Here is a 20,048-nt window from a genome sequence, read left to right as displayed (position 1 = left end):
ATTTATCAAAACCCTTTAAACTAAAGGCCTTTGCATTTCCTTAAAGACTTTTCCCAAAAGTCTTTCTAAACGCACCCTAAGAATCCTAGATAGATGATTGGCCATGTGATTGGTTAAATCATTTTATGTTGCTCTCCATACAATCTTCTCATGGTTACCACCATTGTCGAATTTCGGGCTAGATCCCTCCTTTGATCCTCGGTAAGATTCTAGTGAATATTGCCAGAATTCCTACCTGCATTGACATCATCAACCAAATCTATTTCCTAGCTGGAACTCTTAGGATGAAAAAGCCTTTCACCTACACGCTACGAGGGTTGATTATCCTTGCCCACAGTAGTGCTCTTCTCCTAATTCCTGGTTTTTGCTATAGGCACCTCTTGGAAACATAATACAAAGTGCCCCACTAGGCATGCCAAAAAGATGTCCATTGGGAAAGTGTTCCCTCGCGAATATCTTTCACCAAAGCAGTGAGTCTTTAGTTTTGTTTAATTATTGGAACAGGGTTCTATTTAGTTTCAAAAAGGAAGTGAAAAGTTCTATGCTCCTTGTAATAAATTAAAGGATAGAAAGGAGATAAATGTGCAATAAATGAAAAAAATAGCCAAAAGACCATTGTTCTTGTGTTTATGGATTTATCAAAAGATCCTTACAACTTTATTCCTTTGATTATTTATAGGCTAATCTAAGAATAAACACTCCTTGGTAGTTATTAGCTTTTTGAATTTAAATTAGTCCTAGAGATTTCAGTACCACGCCAATAATTATTTCACTCCATTTTTATCGTTGGTACCGGATCTATGGAGCTATCTCCATTCTTATCTTCTTGTTCCTGAGTTGTTATTGATCTCGAAACTTCAATATTTCTTATAATTGGCGGCCTTATTTCAAAATGGGTCCAATGGACTCCATATAGTTTTGAGCCTAATAAGCCAACTTTTCGTGTCAACACTCATCAATAATATTTCCAAAGGCTAAAGTCGTATAATTATATGGGGAAAATAAAGCTGCTCACTATTTATTAAATTCAAAAACAAAACTAAGTGGAAAGTTAAAACAATTTAAATTCACGTGTAAAATGCATGTGAGATCCGTGATATATAATTTCATTCCAGTATTGCCTTATCTAGGAATACTTATTAAATCATCATCTTTTAGTAGCAGCACATATAATAAAGAATGAGTTAATATCATGGAAAATTTCAAACTGATGCACTTGTGGTGGTAGATATATTGAAAACTAGTTATCTATTGCGACCTATCCTCGGAAGGAAAGAATAAGTTTAGAAGTATTGCCAAATCGAACGTTAAATATTATGTGAGTCGAGGGAATCCTAGTCAACTAAAAGCCGTTAGCTTGAATTTGATAATATCGCTAAACCTATTTCTCTCCTTTCTCATTAGACTCATGATAAATTTGCTCTATATTAATTTTCGCTAAATTAAATTAATATTATGAAAAGCCACAAAATTGATAAATTATGCGAATGGATGATAAAACCTCAAATTGATACACCCATCAATTATAACATATCATTCAATTCAATAATTTACCGTAAAATTTAACATAAACTAACGAAAGGTAGGTATCGTGATTTGGGGTTTTAGTAATAAAAAAATTAATAAAGAAAAAAAAAAAAAAAAAAGCAAAACAGACATCTTCTTATGGTGGCTTCCGGACGACACCTCAAGGGCGGCTTCATTTTTTTTCCTACCAATCCCCAAATGATGATAATCATTGACTCCGTCCTCACGCATTGAACAATTTTTAAATCAGATTTCTAAAGTACAAAAATTCACTCATACGTTCTTGCTTTTCCTTTTATTTATTTTCTCTCCAATATAAAACTCTTCCCATCTCCAAATAAAAGAAAAAAATTCCAAAAAAGGACAGAGAGCAGAAGCAAAAATAAAAAAAAAAAAAGATAAAAAATACTTTCCTTCCTCCTCTGAAAGTCCTAACTGGCCGCACCACCTTTCTCCTCCCCGACCACGTGCTTTCCCTCTCTCTCTCTCCCCGTCGCTTTCTCTCTCTAGACCGCGACGAAGCATCGGAAATCCGCTCGCCGGAATCGATGGCGGCGCCGCCGCGCGCGATGTGAAGGAAGATTTCCGGCGAGCGAGCGGGAAGATCCGGGCCGGGCCCCACCCGCGCCCTCGTCGGATCCCTCTATTATGCACGCGTACAATCGGCTCCCGAGCAGCGGACACTCGACGCCGTCGCCGCCGGGCTCCCCGCTCCGGTCCCCGCGCTACCGCCATAGCCGGTCCAAGGGCCGGTTCACCCCGGCCGCCGCCCAGCAGCCCGGCCGGACCCTCGCCCAGCGGGTCGCCTGGCTCCTCCTCTCGTGCCTCCTCCGGAGGCAGGGCGTCTTCCTCTTCGCCCCGCTCATCTACATCTCCGGCATGCTCCTCTACATGGGCACCGTCAAGTTCGACGTCGTCCCCGTCATCAAGCACCGCCCCGCCCCGGGCTCCGTCTACCGCAGCCCCCAGCTGTACGCCAAGCTCCGCCCCGACATGGACGCGGACAACTCGTCCGCCGATGCGGTCAGTTGCTCGGCGATTTCCTCTTTCTCTCTCTCTCTCGGTGCGATCGATTGGTTTGGTGTTGGATTTGGGGTGGTATTTGATTTGGAGGCAGTCTTTGGGAACGCCTGTGAGATTGTTGTGTTTCTAGCCGAATTATCGGGTGAATTTCGGTGAATCTGCGAGTTAGTGGACGGCGAGGAACGAGTGAATCTTTCAGCTTTTAGGTTCGAGATTTGATCTAGTCTGTGTTTTGTCTGCCAGTGATATTGAATTTGGCGTGATAAAATGTTAGTGGGAGGATGCAATAGTTTGAGAATTACATGCCATTGCATTGCATGCTGTAGGTACAGATTTGCACTTTCAAAGAATACTCTTTTTCAAAGTTGAAGCTTTTAAGCTTTAGTCCAGTTGTTCTATTTTCTAAATTCTCTTCTGTGCTTACAGTTCTCTGGTCTTTGATAACAATTGGAAGCGTAAGTGGTTGACAGTGTGTACTTAGTTGCATCTGTGTCTGTCGGGGTTAGGACAATTTTAGCCATCATTCATGGCGATGGTGACGGTTGGCAACATAATTGCGGACAAATTGACGGACTATGTTGCTTGTTATGACATTTATTTTCGTATTGCATATTGTGTTCATTGGTTGCTTTGAACTTCTTGTGGTCATGAAAGCATATATCAGATGAGACAAATCCACTTCTTTGAGAATCATCTCTGGCTTTGTCTGGTCCATTGCACTCTGTTGCAACCTTTTGCTGTTTTTAGGAGGATGTGAAATTTGTCTAGATCCTCGGACCACTGAAATTTTTCTTGGTCACAACACCAAGCAAGTTTTGCTATATCAAAATACAATTTGTCTAGATTGGAAAGACTTCTTTCACTTTGGAAATGCACCTTAAAACAGGTTGCTGTGTCTTATCTTGTTAGTGTATTAATGCCAAATATGTTTTTGAGGAGATTTCTCTTAGCCTATCCTTCTCTGTCCTGAGTGTTGCAATTGCTTTCTTTTCCATAGCACACCCTCCCGTGCATGATTGATCACTATGTTGTTGTTAATTCAATTTAATTTTTGAGTTAAATTTACTGCATCTGTAGCATGAGTTACAACCATATTCTTTTTGGTATTACAGATAGTGTTGTCGATGTATCTGTGTGGTCTGTCCTAGCTTTTGGAAATTCTCAGATCTGCTTGTTTGAAGTGTTGCCTCATGCTGTATATTCTTTTATTTCCAGTTCTTATGCTTTTAAATATTGATGGATGTTTTCATTTTAATTCAGATATTGACTATATGGAAACACTCCTATAAAGGTGGTGAGTGGAAACCGTGTATCAACCAGTCTACTGGAGGTAATCACTTTATGTCTAAGTTCTTTTGTGGTCATTCATGCTGTGTTTCTTTTGTCCCCTGATTTTGCCATTTTTCACATGCTTTCTTGTTTCTTCCACCTTTTTTACATTTTGCTGAGCATTATTTTTCAAGGTTCAACGTGTTCATCTCACATCTCTTCCTTTCACATCGCTTTTCAGTTTGGCTTGGAATGTTCTTTGCATTTTCTCAAAGATCTTCATGCATGCTTGACCATTCTGGTTAACTTTCTGATGAATTTCCATCATTAGTGGACTTGTTCAGATCTTTCGTAACTCCTTTAAGTATTTGCTTGCTGCCTAGTTATATCCATATGCCCTGGGACACAGCTAATGGTTGAACCAGTCCATGTTGATTTCGCATTTGTTTTCATGTTTTCCACGGAAATGAATAAGCTCTGCCCTAAAAATATAATTTTAAATCTATTTATGTGAATGGATGATAATGAGCCTAAGTTATGAATATTCTTTAGCTAAGATACATTATTTTTATCAATGGATGGCAATAAACCTTCTAGAGCACTTGAGACTTTGAATACATTGAAGATTGTCTCCTGCTTTCTAAAGACATGAGGTTTTCATACAATATTGATCATGATTACTTCTGAGATGACATAGATAAGATGCTGCTGGAATATAGTTCCGTTGCTGAATATCTATAGGATTATGAGCCTTCAAGTAGATCTTCTATCAGGTGGTATGGATATCAGAAGTTCGTAGAATATGCTTGCAATACAATTTCTTTCACCTACCACCGGAAAGCAGTTGTGATATTTTCCTTATTGTCGGTAGCCATTAGTGTTTAAATGAATCTTAGGAGATATCATCAAATTTGAAGCTGACTTTACCACTACCAGTGTGTATGGACTCATGTTTTTCGTCCTTCCAAGCATGTATCACAATCCTTGTCATTGTAGTGATTGCTTGATTGTAATTTCCTTGTTCTTGTGATCTATTTTACTGATATTTTTCACATGTTTGCAATTAGCAAGCTGGAAGAACCTCAACAGACATTTTTTTTTCCTCTCAACTTGGTATGTTATTCAACAGTTGATCTTTTCTTTGTTATTGTTTTGACCTCTTATAGGTTTACCTGAATCAAATGGTTACATATATGTTGAGGCAAATGGTGGTTTAAATCAGCAGAGGACTTCGGTAGGTTCATCTTAAACCTCATATACCATATACACCGAGTAATTTTGTTTTATTGCTGCCCCCTTGTGAAGTTATGAATGTAATAACCTCAATATGGCACTCAGTTATCATTATTGTTTATAGATATGCAATGCAGTTGCTGTTGCTGGTTTTCTTAATGCAACCCTTGTTATCCCCAATTTTCATTTTCATAGCATCTGGAGAGATCCAAGGTATGACAACGCCTCTTTGACTTCCATTTTTGTTAATAAAGTATTCTGCATCCATGCATTATTTCTGATTATGTTTTCATCTGAAGAAGATTAGTTCTTGCATTTTCAGTATATTACTGAAGCACATATTAGGTTACCTAGCTGTTAGTTGATGCCTCACCTAAATATTGTTTCAAATTGGTTGGAACACAATATGACAGTGGTATACAAGGGATGGATTATGACCCTACCTAGTAATGAGATGTGTTTTGTAGTATTTCTGTTTCTGAAGCTATTTTAGATAGCATGTTGACAACCTTTCCTCAGGTGTCTGTTTTCCATGAAAATTGATGTACCATGATCTTAGTCTCATTGTTTATCAGAAAAAAAGAATTCTGGAGATATAGTTAAATGCCATGACATGACCTATAGATGATCTGTTCAGGCGACGACAAACATTTTAAGGAATTATGGCCATGGTTGTGTGAATTGCACTCCGTATCATATGATTCTATGACTGTACGTTTCAAAACTTAAGAAATGATTCATGGATTTTTAGAGGGTTATTTGATAGATATTTGAATTATTCTAAGAATAAATCTTTATTATTCATTAATTCTGTTATGCTTTATCAGATTGCATTGTGTTCAGACTGATTTTGATTGTACTCTTATCCTAAAGAGAAATTAAGGAATTTTTCGGTTCTTTTATGCATGCGAGCTCGACAATGCTTCAACTTTTTCCATCCTTTTTTGCAATCAGGTTGTGTAATTTGCCCAATGAAATTCTTTATGGTTAAGTCGGGCTTCTCCCACTATAAATCAGATTGTTAGAATCGATTCGAGGAAATGCTCATATTGGCTTTAATTATATATTTTGCTTTTATCTAGACCTTGCAGTTCATTTCATCATAAATTTGGTGGACAGTATGCTTTTGTAGTGGGATTCTTGCACTCATTAGAATTATCTGACAGTTGATTATATCTATGCAGCAAATTCAAAGAAATTTATGATGAAGAATCCTTCATTAAAACCTTGGAAAATGACGTGCGCATTGTTGATGAGATTCCTGGGTATATAATGGATCGGTTTGACAACAACATGACCAATGTTTACAACTTCAGAGTTAAAGCATGGTCACCCATTCGATATTACAAAGATGCAATTCTCCCAAAGTTACTGGAGGAAAAGTTAGTTTCGCTTTTGACTTTGATATTCACCTCTCTTTCTGTGACACTATTTCCTTTAACCTTCATGTTACAATGCCTACTTTTTTTGCCTGTCATAATTTGCTTAGAAATGAATGAAGCTGAGTGCTTCTGTCTTTTCCATTGTATAAATTTTCTTTTGATGTCGACATTCTATTATCTGAGGAGAGGGTTCATCCATACTCTTTTCCTTTTCTGCGGCAGAGAGCAGTGCACCGTCAATAAAGTATATCTCAGTGATTTAGCTCAACATACTTGAAATAAATTTTGCATTATTAATGTTATGCATTGGTTTGCATGATGGATGAAATCCATATGGTAAATATATTGGCAAGCAGTGCTTTGTCAATCTTTTTATTCATGGAGAACATGTTAATGTAGCATTAACAAGAAGGCATAAAATCTGTATGCATTTATTTTAATGGAACTTGCTAGTTGCTAATATGTTAATAAATTCTCATCATGAGGATGTAATATTGACTAAATAAAGCAGGGTATTATGGATTTCTTTGTGGTTATGACTTTAATTAGTTGTTAATTGTGCAATGCTTATAAAACAGGGTTATACGGATTTCTCCATTTGCAAATCGATTATCCTTTGATGCTCCTCCAGCTGTACAGCGGCTTAGATGCTTGGCAAATTATGAAGCTCTAAGGTTTGCAACTCCTATATTGAGTTTGGGCGAAAGCTTGGTAGCTAGAATGAAAGAGCACAGTGCGAAAAATGGTGGAAAATACATATCGGTTCATCTTCGCTTTGAGGAGGTCAGCTCCACTGCATGAAAAGCGCTTTGGTGTGGTTTTCTCTCTCTTTGCTTAGTATGATTGTTAACAGCAGTCTATGTACAGGACATGGTTGCTTTTTCTTGTTGTGTTTTTGATGGTGGGGAGCAAGAAAAAATAGATATGATTGCTGCACGGGAAAAAGGTTGGAGAGGAAAGTTCACAAAACCTGGTCGGGTCATACGTCCTGGATCTATCAGGATAAACGGAAAATGTCCCCTCACTCCTTTAGAGGTAAGGTCTAGTTTCTTTTAGTAAATATGTGAATGCTACATTACAGATTGTTAAAGGGCTCTATACGTTGCTATGATGAAATCTAGTTTGTTTAGAGGTGTCACATTGGAAGGTGCAGGAGGTCATATTGAGTAAAGTATATATGCTCAGACTTAGATGTTTGTCAGCAAGACATGTTTGCCATTTCTTTCTGGCTTGTGTCCTGTTGGCTACTATCTGGGGCTGGATTGGGAACTCTCATGCTATGGGTGATTATCATCATAGTATAATTCAGATGGAGTGATTTAAAAAGAAGGGGAAGGTGCAAGCTCATCATTAGGGGAAAGAAAAGACTAGAAAACAATGAATTAAGTGGTTCACTGTGTTTATTGGCATTTGTGAGAAGAAAGCGGAAGTGGAAGGAAATTTGTTATACTTACCAGGGATGATATAAAAATCACTTAACTACAGAGAATTAGCAGGGATTCTGGTGAAGAGTGAAATCCCTCCGAGACATTACTCTTCCTTCCTCTAAAACAAACCAAACAAGTCAATTAGCAAATGACTCCTTTAAATTCCTTCCATTCTCTTTGAATCCCTTTGGCCTAACGAAAGCCAGTCTTGGCTTCCCTGGCCTTCTTGTGCATTGATCTAGACAAGGGGCTGGAGTGGTACAGTACCAAACTAAGTGAATCTGTCAGGACCAGTTCAGATTTTGAATTACTGATATGACTGTGGGGTTTGGATTTGTTCTTAATTTTTCCTTTATGCAATCTGGAATCAGTGCAAAATTATGGGGAAGCTAAATTTTGAGTTTCATGCTTTAAATTAAGATCCAATAGGTTTGATTTGTTGTGTTGGCCATATTGTGTTCCCTGTTCACATTTGTTCACTTACACACAAAACATAGAATACACTTAAAATAACTTATCTTTCTGATTGTTGGCTCGGAGAACCATTGGCTCATGCAGTGCTACTATGTTCTGGATGTTCCTAAATGTGTTTGTGTAGTAAACTATCATGGTAAAATGGGGCAATCGTCTGAAACCTTAGGCCAGTGAAATCAAAGAGTTTCTAAGAAAGATCTTGCAGTTACTGAAGAGGAGAAACTTTTTTAAAGTTTTATCTTAGTAAGTTCCTTACTTGAGCAAATCTACAAATGCATCTACTTATAGGGTCATTTTGCGGTGATATCTTTCTAGGCATTGCATTTGCTTGGTGAGAAACTGTAAATCTCATCAAAATGTTGCATTGTGTTAACAAGTAACATGGGTCCTATTATTGTGCCAATTTAACTTGAGAAAAGATGATATTACTGTGGTTAATCTAATTTTATCCTTTATGTGACTTGTGAAGAGTTATTTTCCTTATTGTTCACCACGCCACTTATGCATGAGATGACAAAAAGGAACATATAAAACTATAAGAGACCGGAACTTCTCTGATTTTTTCTGTGGAGCTTGTGGGAATTTTAAGCCTGAGACTGTTCTATGTTAGAACCATTGAGTTCTTTGCTTTAGGGAATAGTGTGGATACGGGAAAAAAGTATGACTAACAAACTTGTGGACATTTAACTTGTTCGGGCAACAGTCTTTCTCATTTGTCTTCCTTGCCTTTATAGGACAATGATTCCTGTCATATAGCAATGAGGACTCTGCATCCTCTCCATTGTCCTTTTAAGATTGTAACCAGTTGCAACTTTCTGAAGGATACATGTATCTAATTTTGTGTCTTTGCTTGCATTTCCTAGGTGGGCTTGATGCTTAGGGGAATGGGCTTTGACAAAAGCACATCTATTTTTTTAGCATCTGGAAAGATATATAATGCTGAGAAGACGATGGCACCCCTGTTGGAAATGTTTCCCCAGCTGAAGACTAAAGAGATGCTTGCATCTGAGGAGGAACTAGCTCCATTCAAGGTTAGAAATTTTTTATTTTAACGTGTCTTGTTGGTAATGACTTTTATGACATCACTATTTTGACTTCAGTTATGCTTCTAGAACTATTCTTCCAGGATGGCTGCAATAGACTACACTGTATGTCTTCATAGTGAAGTTTTTGTAACAACTCAAGGAGGAAATTTTCCTCACTTTCTGTTGGGCCACAGACGATACATGTATGGTGGACATTCCAAGACAATTAGGCCTGATAAAAGGAAGTTGGCATTAATCTTCGATAATCCCAATCTCGGGTATGTCTTCAATGCTACAGATCCTTAAGCCTGTGTCCTTCAGGAACTATCATAATGTGTATGGACTGCTCAATCTAAAATGAAGGAAATTTAACAACAATGCATGCCATCCCTAGGGAAGCCTTTTTAAACAACATCTTTGCGGTGAAGGCCTGAAATAAAATGAAGAGATGCATCTCGGGAATCCTTCCATAATGCTTCATCTGGGAGGATTCCTGTGAGGGTGCGATAGGCACAGGGGCAACAACAATCAAAATTGGGTTTACGAATTCAAATAAAGCCTCTGTAGTCCGTACTTGTATTTATATGATTTTCCCCTTTGAGATGGTGCATCTCTTAAATTAAATGTGGATCTGGCAAAACCAAACGTCATTTAGAACCTGCTGGACAGAGTGTAAGGTTGACGTTTTCTTCAACCTGGAACTGTAGCTAATTGTTACTGAGCTGGAATAACCAGAGTTCAGCTTAGGGCTTGGCTGAATTCTGTCATCATTCTTTTGTAAATCATGCCTATAAAACCGGTCAGGTCATTGTGCTGACTTGCTTTACAGCACTGTTGACTGTTTGAATAGTTTGCCGGAGAGAATTAAGTATGCAAGACTGAAAAAGACTCTTTTGATAAACAAATGCCATTGGATAAAAGAGCTTGAATGGTGTGTTTCTTTGATGTGGCCCATATTTGGCCTGAACAAGCTAGTTGTATTGTGGAATGTAACTCAATACTCTTTTCATGTGTTCTCCAGATGGAAAAATTTCAAGCGGCAAATGCTGAATATGCGTTCTCACAGTGATTCCAAGGGATTTGAGCTCAAAAGGCCTAATGATTCTATATATAGTTTCCCGTGCCCAGATTGTATGTGTCACAGAAACAAAACAGAGGATTCTAGATCGTCATCAGCCACGTGATTTACTTGGGCAAAGTTTTAGTGGTGTTCCCCTGTACCTACAATTCACAAGCTTACCTCTCTTCTGATTTCCCTTGGGGTGTTGTATTCTTTCATTCTTTCCCTCTGTACAGCGAGAGGGTCAGTTTACACTTGAATTTGGAAGATAAGAGTTCTTATTGGAGGCAACATCGGCCATTATCTTCCTGTGTTTGGCTGAGGGGGAGTTGGATCTTTCTGCAAATCATGCCAATTGTGACCACAAACAACATCATATATCTGTTGCTGGAGTTGCTGCTCCGCTCACTCACCAAGCGTTTTTAGTGTTGCCGTCGGAGCTGCTTCATCTAACACACTGAAATTAAGTTGACACATCAATTGGTTCAGGCCCTGGTTCTGCCATTTTGTACATTGTTAGGAGTTTGCTAGTCTCGCAAGAGTGGGAAACTTGAAGAGGTTTTGTAGCTTCTGTGAGGAATCAGGGTCCTAATTTCTATTTCTGTAACACTCATTTAGATTTTTTTGTGTCTAGATATTACTGCATTTCGTGATAGTCTTGTAAGCTGCATTTGGCAGATATTTCATTCTTGAGCTGTATGCTCCAATTCATTCTAATGGAGACAGAAATTTGTTGAGTTTTAACCTGCCGCTTCCCGTTGACTCTGTATAAGCTCGGGCCTCATTTTGTGATCTAGTGGGAGCTCTCTCTCGCGTGATAATGGTTAGTGTCCCTGGGAATTGTTACAATATCCCTTTCTATGGAAACTGGTATGATGATGAGTTCGAGATACTCAGTTCAGTAACCCCCATGCTCAGCACTTGATGGTTTCTCTGGAGATTTGACTCATCCAGAACTTGATCTATGCGACCATGGAATGAGGAAGCTGGTACCATTCCTTGGACGAGTAGAGGAGCAACTTTCGGATGGAGAGCCGGGTGAGCATTCCAAGAGAAGGTGAAAGAAAGCCCTAATAAAACTATTAACATTGGCTGGGCCAAAACTGCGGTAGGACAAGAAGTCGAGAACCATGCACCAAAGGTCCAGTGAAAATGTATGATTTTAAACCCTGAGAAGAAAAAAATGAGCTAATTCTAACTTGCCACTTGCTTTTCGATACTTTCAGTACTAAAAGGTTTTTCTATCTTTCGTGCAAGTGCCCATGATCGGACACACTCCTCAAAATTCCATTTCTTTGTTCCAAAACACTCCAATGTGATTTCAGACACGACAATTTGGAAATTGAGAGTTTACGTGTTTTCACCAGATACTTGTCACTCTATAGAGAGTTAAGATTGTGCACGCTCCAACAATTGATACTTTGGCACGATTGATTAGACGAATGAAAGTCCTTTTTACCATTAGAGTCCAGAACAACGATAGTTGAGCTGGAACTTAAGAAATATACTCACTATAGTTACAAGCCTAGCTCGACGGACAGGAAGAATGGCTTACTTCCTACTTTAGACATGAAAAATACTCTACATGGTAAACCTGATTCGGGTTTGACCGGAACCTGCAGCAGCAGCAGTTTTACATGGCTTCCCATCTCTTTCTACATAAATTTTGTAAAAGGAGGGGTACTGAGGTTGTCGTTGCTTCCTCTTGAAACGTAGGCAGTTGAACGTATAGGTGATAATGGAACACACTACTCCAGAAGCTTGTTGCATGTGCCAACACAGACAGCTGCAGCGAGATGCCAACCGGCATGAATATATGGCGTCGTGGGAAAGACATCATCAGCAATGAAAAGGGCACCTCCCAGCAACGATGACATTTTATGAATATTGTGAGCCATCCTTAATTCTGGATCTTCCAATGCTCTTTTTGCGAATGCTACCTGCAACATCACTTGGAGAAATTATGCACAAAACTGGCAAGAATTTGCTGTATTTTTACATTGCATGGCACTGTTATTGACCAGGTTTTAAATTTTATACCTCCATCATTCCAGCGTGAATTGCTGAGACCATCAGAGGTTGGACAGGAAGAAAGGCGGCAGATGCTGCCATCAACAATTTTGGATTCTCATTTCTGAGGGCCCTGGACAGACACTGGGAAAACAAGAAATGACAGACATTAATATTATGAGTGAGCAAGCTAATAGCTGAAAATATACTGAAGCCAAATAAGAACAGGGGCCAGAATCAGCCGAAAGAGGAAAAAAGGAGAAGTATTTGCAGGAAGGATTTCATCAATTGTAGTGCAAGAAACTCAGAATATTTCAAAATTTTCAAATTTCCCAAAATTAACATGCCAGAGCAAGATACGCATACATGACATCCCTTATCTAGAACGACCATGTGGTCAGATACACACATATGCCCCTCTGTAAAATAAATTATTCTCGCTTCACTATTATGGTGGTTTACATTATCCCATCAATCTTGTTGTGCATTCAAACCCCAATTTTGTAAAAAGAAATGATAAAAAGTAAGGGAACCAATACTTTGCACCGTGTGTTCAGGCACACGTGCACACACACATGCTGGAGGCCACTTTTTGGACAACTTGATACAGTCATTTCACAGGGTGGCATAGCACATATGTTCTTGACACTCCATATTCTTTTTGGCTGTTTAACCGTTCTCGAGCTTCCATCTGTTGTCTGTTTTATTTAGTCATGCTCATAGATTGTGCTTTTATGTGTAAGGCCCAGCATATAATAAGCACACATGATTTTTTTGACAATTTCAATCAGAAACTGTTCATCGTGCATGCATAGAGAAGAGAAAAATAAACATAACTGACTAGCTTCCTGACATGTTTTCCTTTCTTTGTAATTCTAATAACTGAGGCATTCTATAACTTTAAAGTTTCGTTGTGTGCCTTTCAAGGATGAACATCTATATTCCTACTTTTCGTGTTGGTCAATACAGTTTAGAGTACCATACATCTGTGCTCTTGCCAGAGTTCAAACCATGGTCATGCCCCCAGTCCCTCCCAATCGTGCCCCCAGTCAGAATGCGTAGTAACATGGATAAAATTAAAAATGTATGGCCGGGAAGGAGATAGTGATTAAATAGAACGACAGAGTTCAATAAACAACAGAAAGAGCATTCTGGTTTTTTTTCCCTTTTTTCTCCTTAAGAGTAATAGTTTATCAAGGTAAATCATGACTAGCTATAGCACCAACTAATAAGATGACCACAGCGTTCAAAGCCCAAGTCATTGAACTAGCCACAACCTCACAAAGTTCATCAAGGTGAAGTAGGTACAAAACAATCGGGGAGCAGGAAATTCACAAGCCACGCAATATATTTAACACCAAATCACGAAGGTGTATAAACAGTCTCTTAAACCCATTTAGTTATCTTACCAAAAGCTAACGTTTGTTTGTCATACACAAGACATATAAGTCATGATAAGAATTGACAATATTTATCATTTAACTCAATAAATAGTGAGAAGGCCAACAGATAAATATGGACTTTGTTCATTAGTTGAGACAGAGTATGGGGAATCATATTTAGCCACCAGTTACTCACCACAGTAGCAGTGGCTATCATTGTGTAGTCAACCCATCTAAGAAACCTCCTCAACCTCCCTCTTGAAGAATGATACAAAGATGATGCAACTCCAACTCCAACTAACGAATTAGCATAGAGCTTCGTATTGAGATTCTTCCTAGTTGTATAATCCAAAATCATCAGAAACGGCAATCCAAAGATAATAATAACATGGATCGATTGAACACATTAGTAAGCCAATCACCTTGGTGCTTGCATGCCGAGAGCAATGAAAGGAAGGGATGTGAGCACATTTGCAACTGTTTCTGCAAGATGGCGATCGCCTACCAAAAAAAAGAAAAAATTGAAGAGCAGTTTAGAGTGCGTGCTGAATTTTGTATTAGCAAAGAAAATCCGAAAACATTTTTCAGCTCCTCCAGCTAACAACCTCAACTTTGGGGATGGATAGGCTATTGATTTGGTAGGTGACACAAATACATGTAAGCACTCTCAGACCAGGGTCAGATGCTCTCAATCATGTACAAAGTATAACGGCAAAGAAAACCCAGGTATGAGATGGAAATATTTTCTGCCATACCGTGAATGCAACATTGGATAGGCCTCAAACATGCTGGTCTTTGCTGCCATACTCGCCTGCGTAGTATTTAAAACAAATTAGAATAGAAGCATATACATCGGCTAAGCCTACTGACAAACATCACTTAAGAATCTTCTTGGATTGTCTTCTTTTTTGTTAAACTTACTGCACAAAAAGCTGCTGATTTAGTCCAATTCTTGAACTTGATTGAGGATAGTCCCCATGCTTGCTAATCTCTTCGAGTGCAAATGGGGCATGAGGCATGACATGTACCCCATGCACACCTTCTAAGGCTTTCCTGGAGTTCGATGTACTCTCGGGACTCATAAGCCGTCAAGTGATGGTTCAAATCAGTCTATCCGCCAGCAACCAGCTGGCATCAATGGGCTGCTGCGCTCCAACCGCTCAATGTCTGCAATGGCACAAAATGCACAATCAAGACAGAGCAATTTACCTCAACTCGCCTCTCAAGGAAAAATAAATGCTAATGGGAGCTTTCACTTGGATTGGAGAAGCCTTGTATCAGTTCACATTAGCAAGCAAGCTCCTTTCCTTAAATAGGCCTACACCTAGACAATACCTAATGGTAGAGATTCCAAATTTACACCAAGTCATCACCAAATTGAGAGAAGGAATGAAACAATTCTTGCCACTAGCAGATTGTTAATTTTCCTCGTGCACCCGAGACCATAAGATGAAGAGGTTAATCTCGACGACAACATGGACCAGACACACTACTTTTGAGCTGAGGAAGAGCACAACCATGTATAGCTAATCTCCCCGATTCCCCAATTCTGTCGCCATTCCAATCAAATTGTCAGTACTGTGAGGTTCGATTCGTTCTAATAAGGGGAAACTCCACTCACCGGAACCAGCAAAGTAAGGCCATCCATCCTCAACCTTCTGTACTAAAAACCCAATAAAGTATGATGGAGCTTATCTCTGTATGCAGGCAGTCACACCAAGTCCAAATTCAAACAGCCAATCCAAAAATCAAATCTTGAGCATCAAGAGCTCAGCATCAGACTTCATTCCATTCAAGATTTCATGACTCCACCCCAACCACATTCAGATCCCAATAAATAAATAAAACAACAACAACAAAACAGGGGTCACACCTTTCGAAGTAAAAAAAAAAGACCAGCATTGCCCAGCCCCAGTAAACCAACATTGCCCGAATTCATCGCCACATGAAACAGACCCATAAATTTCCCGTTTCTTTTTTCCAAGCAAACCACTCAACCCACCCACCAAAACAAACGCACGGAACTCCCAATCGAACCCACAGCCACCAAAAAAGATAAAAACGAGAACTTGGGCCACAATCACGATCGCCAACAGAAACCCACGATGGGTCCTCCACCGCGCACTGTTCCCTCCATCAAGAAAAGAAAAACAAAACAAAACAAGAAGAAGAAGAAGAAGAGAGAGAGAGAGAGAACCTGGAGAGATGGAGCTCGGAAGCAGTTGGGGGGGCAACGGAGGAGAGAAAGCTCGGGCTCAATATATATAGAGAGGGACCGGAACTCCGCTGGCCGAGCTTCAGTTTGTGGGGGAGGGAGCGAATCATCAATGCACGGAGAGAGAACCCGAGATGCGAATATTACGTCTGCGTTTTTGCCTTTTCTTTTCGTTTCTTTTCTTGACGTTTCTCCGGGAGACGACGAATCTTCCTCGCTGGAGTCTCCGCATATTCTCCAATCCCCCCCCCCCCAACTCCAATGGCGCGTCTCGTCCTCAAGGCGCCGTGTCGGACTGGCGTCAGCACGGCCCTCGCCCAATCGCCGCCTCCCACGTCAGCGCTCTCCCACCGTGCGCGCCCGCGTCCCGACAAACGCCGCGGAACTTTCCCCTGTTTCTTTTGGCGGCCGACGAGGAGACGAAACTCGGAATTTTCTTTCTTGCGGGAATAGTCACATGGGGTGACCACACGTTTTGAATTGAAGGATCATTTTAAGAAAACATTTTTTAATAATATTTACTTTTCGTGAAATAAACGGAGTCTTAATGAGCTAATCATATCTCAATTTCGATCGTAATTAAGCGAGCGTTTCAAAATTAGAAGTATTTTCATTCAACATGGAAATTAAGCATAGTCTCTCCCTAGTAAGACCCGAAAGTTCTATGTATTAACCATCTTTATCGGATTAATGCTTGATGTTGAGTTTTTAAAAGGCATTGCACACTCGGATAAATGTAGTCGTGGGCTAAATCAAGTTGATTTTTTTTTTTAAATGATAGGGAAAATTTAACCGGAAGTTGAATGCAACAAATGATACAATAAGTGCTAATTACAATCTAGCAAAATATTTTGTAGGTAGATGTCATTATTTAGTCGTAAAATATTTAGAATTACAAAGATGCACGAAACTTCTTTCCCAGTTAGCATCATTCTTTGAGGGAAGGATATTCCTTTTATGTCATGTTTGCAACTAATAGATTGGCATAGACCCTTTTCAAGGTTTTATTCAATTATTATCAATTTTCTAGAGATTTTGTACTCGAACGATGACAATTTTATTTTAGAAATCAATTTCTAGCCATAATTTCTGTTTTCTGGATGAGTTTTTAAGTAAAAGTACGCATTTGATAATGACAATAATTTTCTATTCTTGGAATAGAAATTCATTTGATAACAACAAAAAATTTCTCCCTTCTAGGCGGCCAGCTAATAATGAGGCGAGTAATGCAAAGAGTTTTTATTTCTGATTTTTGTTTAAGAAATAGAAAAGTACAAAAATTTTACTTATCACTTCTATTTCAAACCTATTATTATATTAAAAAATTATTTCAGAAATACTAAAATGAAATTGCATTACTAAACGAATTTCTGTTTTAAACTTATTCCCAAAATAGAAAAATAGAAAAATGAAAATGGTTATCATGCGCGCCCTACTCAAATTAGCCAAAAAGAAAAGTTGAGAAAAATAAAACCAAAACAAATGAGGAATCTAACAATGCTACCTTCACAAAATGATAGAAAATTAAAAAGATTATTATGCTTAGAAAAACATAGAATTATTTCTCATTTTTCTTAATTTTCTACTGAACTCAATCACTTGTTATCATTATTTTCAGTTTTCTAGTGAAATCGACCTAGTAGAGATCCTCAAATCAAATCGATGATTGATTTTCTAGATTTTCTTGTGTGGTGGTAATATTCAAATGATTAATGAATCCAGAACATGCATGGATGATATATCCTTGAATTTCACATTGTATCAAACACATGATCGCTTCATCTTATTTGTAGCACTAGGATGAAATTACCGATTTCAATTGCCCGGCTACATTTCAAGGGACAACCGCTTAGGAACTATGTCGACCGACCTTAAATTCAAGAGTATAGGAAAAAAACAATTAATTAATGTGAGATAGACATTGGACCTTTTTAATTTGCCGAAGTACACAATGCTACATCTACTAAAACCTTGTAGATCAGAAATTTTCCTTTAAATGACGTGGCACTTTCTTTTAAGACGATTTAAAAGGCGAATCATCCAATTTATGGGTCTCGTTTGTTTTAGCATTAACCTAAAACTTGCAATATCATTCATTTAATAAATTCTCATGAGAATTCTATGCATATTTAAGATCGCTATCTTTCTAATAAATTGGATAGACATGCGGACCTCGGGGGAGCTGGGCCATCCTTAGCCTCCCTATTCTTTGGGCCATACCTGGGCCTTCCTTGAATTTTTTGGGTCGAATCCTTCCCTGAATTCACCTACCAAGATTGAGTTGTATGTATCCCATAGTCTTCTCCTTACAAGGTACATTTGTTTTGCGAAGAGTAAACATTACTAGAGATGTTAGAAAATGCCTCTGGTTATATACAACTCGAGGCTTTAATTAACATTAAAATTAAAATCGTCTTTGCAACAGTAAATCCCTTTGGTGTTTTTAGAAGATCTGTCTTTTCCTCATTGCAATAGCATTAATATTTTGTTAATAGGTGAGCGAAACATACATGAGATAAAGACAAGAGCTCTCACAAAATTTAACAAATTACCTAGATAAAAGGTCACTCGTCATTTTTTTTTTTTTACTAACAGTTTTTGTTACTTACCAAAATATATTGGAATTTACCAACACAAAAAAAACCATTTATTTTGAACAAGAAATAATAGAATCCTGCTTGCATACGACATCATATTTTCACTTCATTTTGCTTTGTTATTATTTTTGCATCTATTTATTAAGTTTTAATAAGGCTACCTCTATCTATTAAACGACCAACTTTGATCAAATGGGTGTTAAATATTGATAAGTCTTCATTAGATATACCCAAATTATCTAATTATATCTAGAATCTCATTCATACCTAACAGGCAAGGTTTAAATGGCAAGAGAGGTTATGGATTTTCTTATAGTTTTGGGTTCAAATCTCATCGAGAGCACTATAAAAGTAAAATTCTGAATGGATATGTGGGGAAGTAAGACTTTAGAATTGTGTGAATAGAAGGACCGGTAAAAGTGCATGAAAGTAGACCGATAGAAACTTGACCCACTATTAAGAAGAAAAATCATGAAACCCTTAAAAATGTTGTCGTATAATCTTTGACATGCACAATTCTTATAGCTATCAGCTCATAACATACATACACAATATATTGAGGAAGATTTCAAAGATAACTATCAGTTAATAAAATATAAATTATAGAGAAAATGACTAATGATTTCACAAGAAATGCACAAGTAGAGATGATTGAATAGTTTTAAAGCATAACTTTCTGTTCACCTTGTAGAGAAGATTGGTCATGTTTTGAAACACCATCAAATTTAATCCACTAGACATAATTAGATCCCAAAGGTTCCTATTAAATTGCTCATGTATGCTAATGTAATTTTCTCAACTTTCCTCCTCTAGAAATGGACCAAGATGCAAAACCATACAAGACAAAAATAAAAAATAAAAAATCTATATCTATCCAAAATATCGTTTTTTAATGGTCTGAGCAGTAGCCGAGCTCACCAATAACATACTTTTTTTCGTTAGCCGTTTTTTCCTTTTTACATAGATCTTTTGGATCTAGGCGCCGCCAAAAATGAAAAATCAAAATTCCCCCTGGCAATAATCCGCTCCCACGCCGTCCACCGGGTTGACTATCATATCGAGACCATACGAAGGACACGTGTCCGACCAGGGGGTATCTCGTCACTTCACCTCAAGCTCGATCTCGTTTTCCGAGGGCGCGCGCCTGTCGTGGTGCTGCGTCATTGGATGTTGCGATGGAGCCGGGCCGCAGGCGATCTCAAACCCCGCCACCACGCCGTCCGCCAGGTTGACCTCTATATGGAGACCGGACGAAAGACACGTGTCCGCACAGGGGCATCTCCGTCACTTCACCTCGACCTCGACCTCGAATCCGAGCTGGCACGCCTACCGTGGTGCCGCGTCATTGGCGGTTCCGAAGGAGCCGGGCCGCAGGCGATCCCAACCTCCCCAGTCGCCAAGATACTCCCACCAAAAATCGGTAG

The 20,048-nt window shown here is 38.7% G+C and overlaps 2 protein-coding genes across 2 annotated transcripts; one reads left to right on the top strand and one right to left on the bottom strand.

The window, feature by feature from the left end:
- The first annotated feature begins 1,963 nt into the window (after nucleotides 1–1,963).
- LOC104453710 (protein ESMERALDA 1) lies at nucleotides 1,964–11,164 on the top strand. The gene is made up of 10 exons (XM_010068317.3): nucleotides 1,964–2,550; nucleotides 3,811–3,880; nucleotides 4,986–5,053; nucleotides 5,177–5,265; nucleotides 6,237–6,434; nucleotides 7,013–7,217; nucleotides 7,302–7,469; nucleotides 9,199–9,366; nucleotides 9,448–9,638; nucleotides 10,382–11,164. The coding sequence occupies exons 1-10, from the start codon at nucleotides 2,176–2,178 to the stop codon at nucleotides 10,542–10,544; spliced, it is 1,695 nt and encodes a 564-aa protein (XP_010066619.1). The 5' UTR covers nucleotides 1,964–2,175; the 3' UTR covers nucleotides 10,545–11,164.
- Nucleotides 11,165–11,854: 690 nt separating this feature from the next.
- On the bottom strand, nucleotides 11,855–16,281 carry LOC104453709. The gene is made up of 7 exons (XM_010068316.3): nucleotides 16,010–16,281; nucleotides 14,734–14,979; nucleotides 14,568–14,623; nucleotides 14,235–14,313; nucleotides 14,009–14,147; nucleotides 12,461–12,574; nucleotides 11,855–12,360 (listed from the first exon to the last, which is right to left on the bottom strand). The coding sequence occupies exons 2-7, from the start codon at nucleotides 14,892–14,894 to the stop codon at nucleotides 12,169–12,171; spliced, it is 741 nt and encodes a 246-aa protein (XP_010066618.1). The 5' UTR covers nucleotides 14,895–14,979; nucleotides 16,010–16,281; the 3' UTR covers nucleotides 11,855–12,168.
- Between the last annotated feature and the right edge of the window lie 3,767 nt (nucleotides 16,282–20,048).

Source organism: Eucalyptus grandis, chromosome 7 (genome assembly GCF_016545825.1).
Source record: "Eucalyptus grandis isolate ANBG69807.140 chromosome 7, ASM1654582v1, whole genome shotgun sequence".
Taxonomy (NCBI): Eukaryota; Viridiplantae; Streptophyta; class Magnoliopsida; order Myrtales; family Myrtaceae; genus Eucalyptus; species Eucalyptus grandis.
Note: the sequence above shows the minus strand (reverse complement) of the source record. Positions and strands in the feature narration are given on the sequence as shown.

What these genes read in the sequence shown, in the direction of transcription:
- LOC104453710 (XM_010068317.3), top strand. Translation starts at nt 2,176, where the DNA reads ATGCACGCGTACAATCGGCTCCCGAGCAGCGGACACTCGACGCCGTCG. An exon ending in AGCATCTGGAGAGATCCAAG is followed by an intron (nt 5,266 to 6,236) that starts GTATGACAACGC and finishes ATATCTATGCAG; the next exon opens with CAAATTCAAAGAAATTTATG. An exon ending in TTCGATAATCCCAATCTCGG is followed by an intron (nt 9,639 to 10,381) that starts GTATGTCTTCAA and finishes TGTGTTCTCCAG; the next exon opens with ATGGAAAAATTTCAAGCGGC.
- LOC104453709 (XM_010068316.3), bottom strand. Translation starts at nt 14,894, where the DNA reads ATGAGTCCCGAGAGTACATCGAACTCCAGGAAAGCCTTAGAAGGTGTG. An exon ending in TATCCAATGTTGCATTCACG is followed by an intron (nt 14,314 to 14,567) that starts GTATGGCAGAAA and finishes TTTTTTTGGTAG; the next exon opens with GCGATCGCCATCTTGCAGAA. An exon ending in TTCACGCTGGAATGATGGAG is followed by an intron (nt 12,361 to 12,460) that starts GTATAAAATTTA and finishes GTGATGTTGCAG; the next exon opens with GTAGCATTCGCAAAAAGAGC.